Source organism: Apteryx rowi, unplaced genomic scaffold (genome assembly GCF_003343035.1).
Source record: "Apteryx rowi isolate R43461 unplaced genomic scaffold, aptRow1 scaffold_261, whole genome shotgun sequence".
Lineage (NCBI taxonomy): Eukaryota > Metazoa > Chordata > Aves > Apterygiformes > Apterygidae > Apteryx > Apteryx rowi.
Window position 1 is genome coordinate 309,987 of NW_020448986.1, and position 15,775 is coordinate 325,761.

Sequence of the window (15,775 nt, forward strand, 5' to 3'; positions counted from 1 at the left end):
ATTATATCTTATCTACCATTCAGTGGACAAAATCCACTGTAAGCACAGACACACAAAATTAGTGGCATGATTTAATTTCTGATTCCAACAACTTCTTCCAAAGCCAAATGGATGCAAACAAAAGAGCAAAAGGTGAATTACTTTATATTTTACTTTGAAGGTTGCATGGTAAGACTCAGTATTTCAAGCCATTAGTTAAGTAAATAATGTTTTTTCATTATTATTATATCTGTTGTGGTGATCCGTGATCAGTGATCTTTGATGTCACTATCGTAATTGTTTTGGGGCGCCACGAACCATGCCCATATGAGATGGCAAACTTAATCGATAAACGTTGTGAGTGTTCTGACCGCTCCACCGACTGGCTGTCCCCCCATCTCTCTCCCTCTCCTTCGGTCTCCCTATTCCCTGAGACACAACGATATTGAAATCAGGGCAATTTTAGTAACCCTACAATGGCTTCTAAATGTTCAAGTGAAAGGAAAAGTCGCACATCTCTCACTTTAAATCAAAAGCTAGAATTGATGAAGCTTAGTGAGGAAGGCATGGCAAAAGCCAAGATGGGCTTGCGCCAAACAGTTAGCCAAGTTGTGAATGCAAGGGAAAAGCTCTTGGAGGAAATTCAAAGTGCCACTGCAGTGAACACACGAATGATAAGAAAGTGAAACAGCCTTATTGCTGATATGGAGGAAGTTTTAGTGGTCTGGACAGAAGATCAGACCATTCCCTTAAGCCAAAGCCTAATCCAGAGCAAGGCCCTAACTCTCTTCAATTCTATGAAGGCTGAGAGAGGTGAGGAAGCTGCAGAAGAAAAGTCTGAAGCTAACAGAGGTTGGTTCATGAGGTTTAAGGAAATAAGCTGTCTGCATAACAGAAAAGTACAAGGTGAAGCAGCAAGTGCTGATGTAGAAGCTGCAACAAGTTATCCAGAAGATCTAGCTAAGATAATTGATGAAAGTGGCTACACTAAACAGATTTTCAATGTAGACGAAACTGTCTTATATTAAGAAGACGCCATCTAGGACTTTCATAGCTAGAGAGGACAAGTCGATGCCTGGCTTCAAAGCTTCAAAGGACAGGCTGACAGCAAGAGAACTAGAACTGACAGCAAGAGAACTAGAATTAGAAGTGAATTGCTGCCATCTCATAATAAAACTTTAACGGATGAGGAGTTTGCTTCTTATGGATGAGTATTGAAAGTGGTTTCTTGAGATGGAATCTACTCCTGGTGGAGATGCTGTGAACATTGTTGAAATGACAACAAAGGATTTAGAAATATTACATAAACTTAGTTGATAAAGCAGTAGCAGGGTTTGAGAGGATTGACTCCAATTTTGAAAGAAGTTCTGTTGTGAGTAAAATGCTATCAAACAGCATCACATGCTACAGAGAAATCCTTCATGAAAGGAAGAGTCAATCGATGCGGCAAACTTCATTGCTGTCTTATTTTAAGAAATTGCCACAGCCACCCCAGCCTTCAGCAACCACCACCCTGATCAGTCGGTAGCCATCAACATCAAGGCAAGACCATCCATCAGCAAAAAGATTATGACTCGCTGAAGGCTCAGATGATGGTTAGCACTTTTTAGCAATAAAGTATTTTTTAATTAAGGTATGTACATTGTTTTTTTAGACATAATGCTATTGCACACTTAATAGAATACACTATAGTGTAAACATAACTTTTATACACACTGGGAAACCAAAAAATTCATATGACTCACTTTATTGCAATATTTGCTTTATTGCAGTGGTCTGGAATCGAACCCGCAATATCTCCGAGGTATGCCTGTATATCCCCACAGATGCCAGGTCTGTGATTACAAGCCAGGAAGGCCAAATCGGCTTGTTTGCATACTATGGAATAAACAGTAAAATATTCCAAGGGAATATTTTTTTGTTTACTGTTTCCTAAATAGTTCCACAACTACACAGGACAATTTTTTTAGAATAGCTATTGTTCTTTAAATTTGAACTTTACCTTAATCCAAGATCATTTTCAGCTGAAGATAAACACATGTCTGTCTTGCTCACTGGGCACATCCAGTCTTGGGTAGTAGCAATGCTTATGCCTCTGCTAAAAAACATTGAAATATGCAGTAATTTTAACTCACACTCAAATGAGGAAGATGCAACTTTAAGAGAGAAAAGACATTTCTTGAGAAAGAGAAAAAAGTTTGGCAGGAGCACTCTCTGAAAAGTTAGTTGAGACCAGGCTGCATCCTAAAATTTTGTTGGTTAAACAAAAGTAATTTGGCTTTGTGTTGTTCCTGTAACTCAAGAGCAAATCCCATGTAAAAGTGTATAATCAAGGGTAAATTCAGGTGAGTGTTGTGTATGGGTAGATGATATCGCTTGTGCATTTTTCCAGCTTTTAAATAAAACTTCTTGTTTGAAGTAGGCTCTGTCATTGTATGACATTAGTCACAAGTTTCCAAAGAAAGAAATATAGATGTCCAGTCAGACGTGTAAGGTAATGATTTAGATTTGTCACTCCAACTGTTGGAAGCAGTGAAAATTCAGTCCTAGACAGATAAGAGCATTAGGGCTGGCCTAATTCAAAGGAGGTGCATTTAGGTACAGTGTCTATAATGTCTTTAGTGACTGTATATTTAAGATCTTAGCTCTTTATAGATCTTAGCTCATCCCTGGTTAAGCTAGTGTCATCCACCTACAGTTGGCAGGAGTAAGCTACTGTTTCCTTGCTATTGTATTTGTTTCTATATCCCATGGCAATAGGTTAGTTCTATGCGTTCACCCCTTGCCATTATGCCCTATATAAAAGAAAATCTGTCTGCCTTGGTCGTTCAGCCTCCTTATTGCCTGTTCAGGCTGTTGCCGTTGAGCTAGAGGATGTTCTGTAGCCACAAGAGGAGGCTTACTTCTGACTGTCAGTAGCCTTTGTAGAAGACAGAGTGACAAGTTATTTCTTGACCCTAATTCCATCCTAAATATCAGTGGGAACCAAAGTCATTCTGGCTAGAAAAATGTTTACTTCTTGGCCCACCTGATGGTAAACTGCAAGGACTCTGTCCTCTCTGCCATCCGTTGAAGAGCATCTCTGGAAGCATGAGACTGCTACCCATCTTCAATATCTTTTGCAAAGAGCTAGTACTCATACTCCGCTGACTGTGCACAACCATAGTTCCAGTGTCTGAGTGGGTATCTGTTGTCATTCCAATCCTGTCCCTAATTTCTGTTATCAATACTCAGTGTATTCAGGGACTGGAAATCTACTGTTCGTCAGCATGATAGAAATGTGCAAGGCAAGAGTCACAACTTCTATCCCCGTTCTAGGCATTCAGTGAATTGCTGGGAGCATCCATTGATTCAGGCAATATAGCTTTTGTAGTTCTTTTTATTTCCACATCGCCCTGTGGGAAGGCAGACTTAAATGCATTGTGTATCTATGTATCTTAGGCATCATCTTTCATCTGGGCTTATCACCACAAATACAGTTTTTCTGCAGTTGGTTCAAGCTTTTCCTCCCTTCTACAATCCTTCCCTCCCACAATTAGCTAGTTCTCTTCCCCTCAAGTTGTAGCCTCTTTCCTTCCCCTCTTGTCATTCCCGCTTCCCAAGAATCTTGGAACAAACAGTGTGCTGGGATTTAATAACAAAACCTGGGATCAGGGTAGCCCAGCGCTGACTCTCTGATGGCTCTGCAGCTAAACTTGTGATAACAAGGATGATCTTGTGATGATACTTTTCACAGAGGTCTCATCCCCTTTTGACATGCTGGTTACACTAGCCATACAATCTCTCTTCTGCAGTCCCCAGAGCTGGATGTCTTCACTCTGCCATATCAACATGGAGCTCTTAGCTCTGAATTGAACTCAGAAATTGAACTGTGAAATGCTTCAAAAGTTTATGGATATAAAGCACACAGCTTCAAGGCCAAATAAATTTATTTCTGCAGGAACATTGTCAAACATGGCCTGCGTGCAGTGAGAAGCTAAGCAGTGAGAAAAAATAGAACTTACAGGTATAGTTCAAGAGGAAGGACAATAGTGAGACACCACTCAAACAGGAAAACTATCCCTCCACATGAGGCTAATAAGTGGCCTCAGATGGGGAAATATTTGCTTTCTTGCAGAAGAGCTAGTTAGTAATGTGAGCTTAATTGAGCAGTATCTTTGGTTCATAAAGCATGCCAAAATAAACATTAGAGAGCTGTTTATCTTTAATCTCACACAAACAAATGAAAGACAGATCTGCTTTCCTTTTCTCAGGGCTACAAAAATCAAAGATAAGCTTAGCTGCCCTGAAATCTTTTGCAGCAAATCTTAAAAAATTAAGTAGCTACCAACAAAATGGATACTTCCATTAGCATATTAACTTAAATTCTGCTTCCTGACCATAGGATTTGTCCTGGACAGTTTCTCCTGGATATTCAAGAAAGGGGCATCTACAGAATAGCCCACATATGAATCTCTTACATTACCTTTAGTTCAGCCCAGAAGGAGGGCCTTTCTCTGGAAACCTTATCAAACACAAGGATTGAAGTATGACTTTTGGCTTCTTTGGGTACTGTAATAACTTTGTTTCTTTGAGATATGCACAACTGCATTTCTTGGCAGGTTCCCATAAAAGAGATTGCTGATTTGGTATGCTGCCCCGAAAGGCTAGATATGGACTTTTGTAGAGCAAGACCACCTCAAGTTTTTAAACTGGATTTACATGGTTCTTCTTACCTATAACCAAAAGAGGGGAAGGAAGGGTTTTCTAAAGAAATATCCTAGGAGATAGTGTCATATTGCTGTTGTGATTTTTTTCCCAGTGGCAAAACTGGGCTCTCTGTTGTATTTCCTATTTGTATCAAGAAAGACTGGCTTTCCTCATTGGCCCAAATTACCTCCCTCAAGACACCTGAGGAACCACCTAAGAAGAGGGTAAGCTGCATCACATATGTATTGTTTTTGTAGTAGTAAATATGTGGAGTGGTTTGCTGTTGGTGTTTGCCATGAAGGACCTGCACAGGCATGTAAGGCAACGAGCTCTGTGACCTGGAGGTGATCTAGCTTGAGCCAAGCTCCTCTTTTTACAACCAGATTTGAACCATCATATAAGCAACATGGAAAACTGATGACTTAGGGCCTGAACACAAAGTCAAGAGAGAATTATCATGAAATATCAATGTAGAAGGGAGATCAGAAAAGAGATAGGAGTGCAGGCAATACTGTAGTTATGACAGATACAGTCTTTATACTGTTTTGTTTATGCTTTAAATTCTTAGGTAAAAAAAGCATTTTTCATCTGTGTATTCCATTTGGTATGTCACCAAAAACTGAACAAACTAAGAGGCTGCCAACAATAGTTACAAAACTTTTCAGCATAATGAAAATGTTAATGCTTAATAAATTTTATAATTGTCTGTTTCCCTTCCCTAGCTATTTTCTTCTGGAAAACTTCCAGGCAGCAAAGTAGCTGAGCTGAAGGCAAAGTACGCCTTGCTGCATAAGACTGTGATAAGGTACAATATTTACAGATTTCTAAGGGTATCTTCCCTTGCTTCATTGCAAATATTTGATTTGACAGCTTATCCTCTGCCATAATTCTGTTGTAGACTTTGTTTCATTAGCCAAAGCATTACGTATTTAAAGTAAATTTTCCCTAATGCTGAGGCCTAATTATCATTTAAGGCTTTCTTACAGTGAGTGTTGTTAAAGGGAAAGCAAGAACACAAGGATGAAAAACAGTTGTGTTTAATAGGAAGATTCAAGGTAATTGAAATATTTCACTATTTGTTTGAACAACATCTTTATTTTTAATATAAACATAATAATAGTGGCAATGGAATGAAGCACAAACTAAAACACACAATATGCAAGTTTAAAATAGAGAAAGATATATTTGAAGAGCATGTAGCCAAAATTATAACATATGAAAAGACTGTGAACTGCAGAGCTAACATAATAGAGAGCAATTGAAGAAGGTAAGAAGGAAAGAGAGACTAAGAAGGAAAATGAGACTCTTCCACATCTAATTAGGTGTGAGTTTTATTCTCAGAGAATATTCACAGTCACATTAAACAGGACTACTAACAAATTTAGAAGGTTACATCCTTAGCCTTCAAAGTATAAATCAAAGTCTGAAATTAGATGTGGTAGCCGTGAGTCTGCCTTGCCCTGGTACCTCACTGAAGGACAGAGAATAGAAAGGAGGGGATGGGGAAAGACCATGCTGGTAGCTCTATGCCAGGTTTGAGCAGGAGATGTGTGGAAGAAAAGGAAGAGGCAGGGACAAAGAGGGGATAGATAATACTAGGCTGAACTGTGCATCACAGAACATAAGTATAGTATTGTAGATATTACAGTACTAAGGTAGTATTTGTGCAGAATAATTTTGACATTATCTGTGGTACACCCATAGTCATCAGTAAAATCAGCATCATGATACTCTTGTAAAATTTCTGTAATATGTACCATAATATCCACCAATATTTCAGCCCAGTTTCCTTGACAGTCCACTTCAAAACCTTTATGGCAATTCTGCTTATAAGAGAACAATGATTCTTCTATCATTGAAGCTAAGGACTAATTTAAGGATTCTAAAACTAATTCAAGTCATACCTCCTCACTTGAGTTATGCTGAAATTTGGTCTTAGCAATCTGAATAGTGGAAAGTGATAAGTAATGTAAAGTAATTTGAAAAGGGTTCCCCAAGTGCTGAAAACACAGTTTTTCTTAAGGCTGACTGAGTCTTCTAATTTCTTTCTTATAAAATTGGTATAAATTATAAAATTTGCACAAATCTGGTTGTGTAAAAGGTCATCTGACTTTTATTCAGACTAATGCATGGTAAATACTTTTGGGAAGCAAATTGAAAATGGTATACCTAAACCAGTTCAACTCCCTAGAAAGCGCTCTGTGCTGATGATAAGTTCAGTATCTGTTTGTACTGTTGTTTAAAGTCAACTGAGATGAAACCTTGCCCAAATTCAGAAGGAATCACAGCTCTGAAGAGCAGGAAACACAGTGAAAGATTCTTAATTCTGTCCCCTAAATGATGACTTAATGCTCAGAACTAAACATATTATATGGATGTTGGATTAGTTGATTGAAAAGCTTTCTACCATGCCAGTGCTCATTGAGCTGAAGGAGACATGTAGTAGCTGTGAATTGGACTGACTTTCAGCCAGCGTTCATTTGAAACCAGTCTTTGGCTGGAAAAAATATAGGCATGTTACTACATATTTGCTTTTAGATAGTTATAAAGCATTCTTTTATATAGAACATTCTTATATAAAGACAATGTCTTTATATATCTAATGAGTGGGATATGGCCTGAGGGAGAATGGGAAAGACTCAGCTGTCTTTTCTCTCACAAATAAAACTACTGTAAACACAGTGCACCACAAATAAAAAAAAAATTGGATCATAGATTACATCTCTCATTCTTTTCATGCTTCTCGCAGGAGTGCATATTTGCCACTCTTCTGTAGGTCTGTCAGAGAGGATCACATAACATTCTTTACCTAGATGTTGTCATATGTCAGAGCAAAATGCCAATGCATAACTGAGTGCTAATTCCTATGGAATTTCTCTTACTGCTGGAAGAAACCAAAGGAAATCAAATATCAAAACTGATCGTGATTTCTGGTATATTTTGAGGACTTTTCTGACATCAAAGGTGGGATTATCTTGCCCATATATTAACATCTGTAGACATGAACATCTAAACTAGTTATCTAGAGTCCCTTAATAAATCAAAAGAAATAGAGACAATTTATTTCCTCCTTATACAGACGTCTTCAAGTGTCTGTTTTTCCCCACCGGCTATAAAGGGAGTCCTGATGATAAGTTCAGTATCTGTTTATACTGTTGGTTTAAGTCAACTGAGATGAAACCCTTCCCAAACTCAGAAGGAGTCACAGTTCTGAAGAACAGGAAACACACTGAAAGATCCTTAACTCTGTCCGCTAAATGAAGATATGGTACACTCATGACTCACAGATTTGCCCTTTCACTTGTACTGAGCATGACCCTTTGTGAATGTTTATAAAGCATTTGTCCTGTTCTTACAATCAAACATTCACAGAATTAATACTACTTTTTATTTTTTAGTTCTTCACCCTTACACATGCAGTACAATTCTATGGGGCAAGAACTTTGTTTTACATATTATGGTTGAGTTTCGTCTCTTCCCTGGTTAATCTCCATGACGGAATGTTCTTTATGTCCCAGTGCTGCTATTTGCCATGTGGAAATAAATGATGCTGGATGAGGTCTTCAAGCTCTGTGTGTACCTCTTCCCTTTGGTCACATACAGAGGTGCCAGGGAGAAATTCTTATATGCCTTAAGCAGCATAGCTCCCTGTGAGTGGTTAATATAACAGTTCTACCAAACTACTGCAACTGATCTCTCTGGTATACAGTACAAATGTGTGTAATGTAATGATTGCAACTAATATGTATGCAGATAATTCCCAAGGCTATCATTAGAGTAAACAGAGGTAAGAGTGTATAGCGTGGCCCTTTACTTATTGGTAAATAGTGGTCCTTTATTTCTTGGTTTCAGTTTTGCTTAATTTGACATTCCAGCAAGTCATGAGATGTCACCTGGCAGATGACAACTTCAACACATTTCTTCAGGGTGTTGAATTTGTGCTTGCTGCATAGCTGTAAGTCTGGGCAACAGACTGTCATCTTTTTCTGGTGCTGTCTCATCTATCCACTTTGCAGTGAGGCTGCACCTAAAGCTTATGTACCTGAGCTCATATCTGGTCCCTGAAAACCATTTGCTTTTGCAATCATGTGGTCCAATCTTGAATTTTTATTTCTATTATCTAAATTTAGGAACCTAATATGAATATCCTCATGCACCAAGCTATAAGAACATCAGATAACAGTGATGGTTCATTGACAGTTTGGGAAGCTTATCTTCTTAAGACAGCTGCTGTGTTTTTCTTTTTTGATATGTGCACTAATATTTATGTTACATTATTAATCACTTCACAAATCTGAAACCTGCCACATCAGGCAACTATTGGACTGGCCAATATTAAACCAATTAGACACAAATTAAAACAGTTTAAGGGTAGCTTGCTACCAAAAGGCTGCTGCAGCCTGTTTCTGGGTCGTTATGGATTCCTTCATTTGCATTGCCTAGTGTTGTAGGATAAGGGTAAGACTCCTCACAACAAAATTCTGGAACTGTTCTCATCACTACTGCACTGCGTGATGCTCTGACATCACCATTCTGTTCTAGCTGTATTAAGAAAAACCACTGATCTACAACTGGAGTAGCCTTAGTATCCATGAGGGTATCCAACTAAAGTATTTATCATGCAGTGAGTTTCTTTATTTATCCTTGGATGACCTGCCCTCCACAACCTGTTATGTTCATCAAATGTTCCCTTCCGCTCTCTCTTACACCCTTATGTATTTGTGTTCTGATTCAATAGCAGTGCCGTCCTGTGGCAAGAACAAACCAGCTATTATGTGCTGGATCCAATGGTTTGTTACTAGCTGGATGAATGCAAAGAACATGCAAAGTAGAAAGTGCCAGTGCCTAAACATATTTCTACATGTTAACTCAGAAATCAGTCACATTGTCTCTTGTAATATACTGCAAAACTGTTTATCAGCATTCAAGCTAGAAGGTTGCTGTGAATTTTTAGATAAATCTCCAGAAAGATGTAGATATATCTAGAGCTACAGCACTGCTAGTGCAGTATTAGTATGGAGAAAAGCACAGAGGAAAGCTTTATAAGTTACTGAGTTGCATGGATACTTGCATGAAGATTTGGCAAGCAAATTTTTGCATTTATGGGTTTCTAGATGTGCACTTTGTGTCGATGTCCAGTTATGTCCTCATTGCTTTCAATAGTCTTCAACTGTCTTCAAGACACCTTCACATGAAAACGTATTGGCAACTATGGTGGACATGATCTAGTCTAGATCCAACACTTAATTCTTATTTCAATTTTTATCTTTTTATTATCTTGAAAAAATACAATTCTAATAATATTTTGTTTTTAAATGAGTGCATATTGCTGCAATCATTTATATCTTCTCCCAAAACAGTGTACATTCTGTATGACTTACATAAGTTTTAACTGTTATATAAGATCTTGCACAGACATCTCAATTTATTCTATCATTCAAAAGTTAAGATGTAGTTATAGCAACACTTGAAGTTATTTGTTCGTGATAAAGACACACTCTCGTTTCCTGTTGAAGTATGTGGCTTTCTTATTTTCTAGCTTAAAAAAGGAAGTGGTTGTCTAAGTAGAAATGTTAGATAAAACAAAACTTTTTCTGCTGTTATTTCAGCTATGTTTGTGCAGTATAATCAGTTTGTTTTGTGTTTTTATAGTTACCATCTCATTTGAACTCCTATTCTTTGTGATTTTTATGTATTCAGTTGCTAAGCTTATAGTATATCCACAAATGTCATCTTTGAGATAAAATTTGGTACAGAGATTCTTAATATGGGATTTTATAAATTCCTTTTTTTTAAAAAATACTACATTGCGTTATATTTTTAAGTAAGAGAGGGCAACTAACAGAGTTCTTTATTCTTCCACATCATTTGTGGCTAATTTTAGTATAACATTTTACAAAACTTATAATGTAGCTAATATTCAGAAGGAATGCACAATGATTTTATGATCTATATCATAAAAACTAGGTTTGTATGTTATGCATTGTATATGAATTTTCATGTTGTAGTTCACTTTATGACACTTCCATAATAAGCAATGTATTTAACAACAGTCTTATTCAAAGATCTGTATATGCAAATATCACAATATAGGCTCCTAAGTATACTATGAAAAACAGTCTTCTAACATTGTCAGAATATTACAATTCATTGTTTCTGTGAAGGTGGACTTTGGTAATGCAAGTGAGAGCAGAAAGTTTGTCAATTCTACAAGTCTTATAATATGTTTCCACAGCAGTCCACAAATGTAGTTGCAGCTCATGTATCATTGAATGAGCTACTTCGTATGCTGATAACACTACAGCAATAGCAATATGCAGTTTAGAGCTAGGTAGGCGTCCAGATATTTACTAAGAACTTAAGAGTGTTTTACAGCCCAGACTTGGCCTTGTACTGTTGAATACTTCTCTGTTATTGGTCCCCACACTGATTTAGAGTTAACTGAGATATATTCCCCTGAAAGGCAGTTGCACCTTTGGACTAAAATGTAACCTTAGCTTTAAAGAGTGATAAACATTCTAAATTACAGATAAGGGTCCTTGTCTTTGTTCTTAGAAGGACAGTAAACCTGGGCCAGGAGGGAGGAGGATGCAGCATTTATTGAATAGGAGTTTTGCTATTGATTTTAATTGTTTGGGATTTCAGCCCTAGTACCGGCTTTCATCTCCATATTTATCTGCTTTCTCTGCCATAAAAGGTCATGAATAAGTGAGAGGGCCTTTTTTTCACATGTCGAGAAACATGAGATGCCAGATCTTTGCTATGTGCTTACTGAAGCTAGGAACTAAAATACTGATTGTGTTCATTCATTCAGACTATTCCAGTTACTGGGAATATCTTCCATATAACCCACATGAATAGAGTGACAACCTGAAACCTATTAGAATAAAATGAATCACCTCCCTCTGCTTCTGGGAGGTGCTAGATAAATAAGTTGGTCTAACTAACTGTCTTTCATCTGGTTAAAATTAGATGAGATGAATCCCACCCCAAGTCTAGGCATGCAGAAAAAAAAACCCATAGCAGACTCTACTGTTCTCATAGGATCATAGGATCACAGGATAATTCAGCTTGAAAAAGACCTCAGGAGGTATCTAGTCCAACCTCCTGTTCAAAGCAGGGTCAGCTGGTCAGACCAGGTTAGTCAGGACTTTATCCACTCTGGCCTCGAAAACCTTGTATTAAATATTATAGTAAGATACAAAGCTTATCTCTTATGCTTCTTATGGCCTAGTTCTAACTGTTTCTATTTAATGTAGTTCACAGGAATCTGAGATCCAGCTGTTGCAGGAAGCCAAACATCTTAGTGTTGAACTGGAACAGCAGCAACATGAACTGGAAAAAGCAGAACAGTTCCCTGAAGAATCTGCCAGTGAAGCTTCCCGAATGAGGCAACAACTTCTTAAATACCATAACGAGTGCAATGCTATTAAAGAAAGAGAGTATGTAATTCAGTCCATGGTGGAATGGTAGGTGATAACGGTCAAGTTCTGTTTATTTTGCCATAGCTTGTCTAGAAAGATAATGACATAGAATATAACCCAATTTTCTCTACATCTTGCATGGATATATTTCTTGATGCCTATTGTTAAACAAACTGCCACGGACTTTCCCTAGTAACAGCAACATTTCAGTGATGAATAAAGTTACTCTGGTGTGTAATTTGTAGATAATTTTAAATTTAGAGGGGCTGTGGTGTCCTTTGAAATGCTATGTAGCTTCTACTACATTACATGATTGATGTTTAGGTAGGCAAAATTAATGGAAACAATTCTAGTCTAAGACACCTTTGGGACAGATGATTAAAGTATCTCAGAGACCTAGTGACAGGGATTTTATTGCAATAATATCATAAATAGACACAACACTATTTTTAACATCAAAAACATACATGATTCAAGTTTCTCTATTCAGGTGGTTAAAGAGGGAGAAGCATTTGTATCCTCTCGTATCTGAAAAATGAGATAGTGAAACAGGCATATGCTGTGGAAGAAGGGCATACCTGACATTTCTATAAAAGGCTAACAGGGCAGAATGTACTTGATATTGTATATATTTTAATTATCTGAATATATGTGTGTATTGTGTTTGAAATTTTATAGTAAAATTACAACCAGTAGTACTGCATTTTAAAAAATGTATGCTTATGGAAATGAACCCACATTTTAATTTTGTGGAATGCTTGCTATTTTTGTCCATCTTCAAGCTGTCCATTGGCATATAAATCCAAATAAACAATGTCAGCAGCTCAGCAGTTAAAGCTATTTTTCTACAAGGAGAGCAGGAGCACTGGAAGAACTGCATAGAGAAGATATTTCTGGCAGTTCTTTCTTGATTTTTTTAGAGCCAAATGCTTGCTCTAAGAGAAAAAGAAACTTGAGAAAGAAGGAAATTGGGAGTGGGAGAAACAGAGAAACATGGAAATCATCTGGAAAATATTATTTGCTATGAGATAACTAAGCAACATGAGTTTCCTGAAATAATTGTTAGATACAGAATTTATCGAAATTTACAGGAAGTCTAGAACTGGGCTCTTCAAGTATCACATTTTTTACTCATTTCCCCTTAAAGCTTACAAATATTTGTGACTAATTTTGCATTATTTTTCCAAAAAATGGTGGGGTTTTATATGTATTTTTAGGAGATATTTACTCATGCTCCATTTTCTTCCTTTAATCAAAGGGAGATTTCTATGTCCCACAGAAATACAGTTTAGATATTGTTTCAATTACCTTTGCACATTTCTGTATTCATTCTTATATATGAATTATATATATTATCTAGTAATTTAAAAATATACTGCCACACTCTGAAAAATGTTCTTTCACATTAATAAGAATCTTCCTCTGTTTGGTCTTATGTACTGCATAAGATCAAAAAAACAGCTGTACAGTCAGACCAGAAGTCAATATGGCTCAGTATCTAAGAGTGACCAAAAGCACAGCCCATTTGCAACGCGTGGATTTTGTGAGCCAAATACAGCACTGTATTTAGTAATCCTCAGTTGATCCCTCTCCCTTGAACTACTTCTATTCCTCCTGAACCAATTTAAACTCTGGTGTTTGCAACATCGTGGGCAATGAGTTCCACAGCTTAACTATCCAAGAAGTGCCACCTCTTGTTCGTTCTGAACCTGACTCCTACCAGCCTCTTTTCATGCCCTGTAGTTCTTGTACTGGATGAGAGAGTGAACAGCTGATCCCCTGTTCACGTTCCCTGCTGCAGGACATTTTGATAAATCTCTATCATATCTTATCTACTGTCTAAATGGAAGAAGCACAGCTTTCTTTACTGCTCCTTGTTTGGAATCCATTTCATGCCTGGCGGTAGTATTGGATCTTATGCACACTGTGGGCTGGGAGCGAGTAGGATGTGCCCTAGCTACGTATGGATTTGTTTACTGGGGGAGAAGATACTACTGGCCAGAAATCAGAGGGATGTTGATGTCAAAGTAACATAAAACGAACAGGACTGGCAGAATAGATATACATGTGGCAAAGGAATGAGGGAATGTAAATGGGGAAATGAGTAATCCACTCTGAAGTAAAACAGGGAATGGATGCAAATACGTTTGTAAAGAAGGGATGGGTTTGGTGTCTGTGAAAGACACTGGGAACGAGTGGGCAGAATAGAGTTGTGCATAGTGGATGATCTGCTTCTACACTGAAGTAAAATGAAGATCTGCATGTCTGATAGCTTAGTGCATGTGATAAGGTTATATTTTCTGAGATATATCTGCATGGACAGTGTCAAAGAGAGAGGGCAAAGTATATGTAAGATACTGTAAGTTTGCCACTAAGTGACCACTTGGTTTCTTTCATATCTCAGAAGGGTAGAATCACATGGTCCAACCTTCTTGGCCTGGATCTCTCGGGGGCAGTTTCCCTTGTTGTCCAACTGTGTCCAGCTGTACTTGGCACTTACAAGAAAACTTCTCTTTGGGAATTATGACTAATGGCTGTTTAGTCTAAAAACAAACATATCGGTTATTTACCTCCATGTGTATAGCAAGCAGGGAACATGGCGGGGGAAAAACGTTTGCAGGAATTGTCCATACCTCTCATCTATTGCTTTATTCTTAGGAATATAGGGTAAGATCTAATGTGCTTGGAAGTAGTCCGGAGATGAAAGGGAGGGATGGCCTCTGCAGAGCTTCTGTTTCTCTGTTAATGTAATCCTCTCTCTTTCTCTGAAACATTTCTTCAGTCACTGCTGCCTTTTCTTCTTGCCTCAATTCAATGTCTGTGATAGCTAAGTGGCTTTAATACTCCTTTTGGTCTCAGGTTCATATCTGACAACAATAAACCTGGCTTTTTTTTCTTGAAGAGTCATATAGCTACCCCATAACATTGCCAAAGTTATTTTTTTGTCTCAAAGTCATTTGTATTGTATTCTCGCTTCCCTGTTTCATTTCTTATTTGCTTGCCTCTTTAAATACTGTTTTTTCTAGATCAGATACACTTTTCAACAGCTGAAGGTGATATTATTGTTTTAATTTTTTATTGTTTCAAAAAGTATTCAACATTCCAAGAGTAAATTTAAATTGCTTGCAGAACTGTAGTGTCAGCGTGTTTTCAGAAATGGTGTGACTTTTTTCATAGCAAGAATAGGTAGATGGGGTGTTTGAAAGCAGCTCTGGTGCATTTTAGCTGGTGGAGGTTCTCCCCTGAGGGTGACTGTGTGGGTGCAGTATACTCCCACTACCAGTGTGTGCCTCTTCTTCCAGTATCGCCTTCCTGTTCTGGTGTGCTGCTGTATTGGGCTTGTTCCTAGTGTGTCCACTCGTGCGTTTAGCACAGGAGGGGAACAATAGCTGGAAAGATTTTACTGAGGTTAGAAAGTCCTGGTGGAGGTGAACCCCACTACTCCAAAGTCAGAGCTGACCCCGGGAGTATTCTTCCTCTCAAAAACGTTAGGCAAGTATAATAATTTAAGAGGAAAAACAGTGATCCCAGTTCAGTTCTGGTACATTTGCATTCAAACTCATGGAGTTTCTTCATATAACTGGGACTGAATGTGCCTCAGTAAATAAGAATATAAATTTAAAAATCAGATTAGCACAGGAACAAGGAAATTATCAGAATGATCAGCAAGGATGAGTTCTAGT

At 37.7% G+C, this 15,775-nt stretch overlaps 1 protein-coding gene across 1 annotated transcript in view; it reads left to right on the forward strand.

Annotated features, from left to right (window-relative positions):
• CCDC146 (coiled-coil domain containing 146) overlaps positions 1-15,775 on the forward strand; it is a 91,137-nt gene that overhangs the window by 41,595 nt on the left and 33,767 nt on the right. The window contains exons 3-4 of the mRNA XM_026067738.1: positions 5,391-5,473; positions 11,928-12,137. Coding sequence (XP_025923523.1) covers positions 5,391-5,473; positions 11,928-12,137 — 293 coding nt within the window. The remainder of the gene's footprint in view (positions 1-5,390; positions 5,474-11,927; positions 12,138-15,775) is intronic.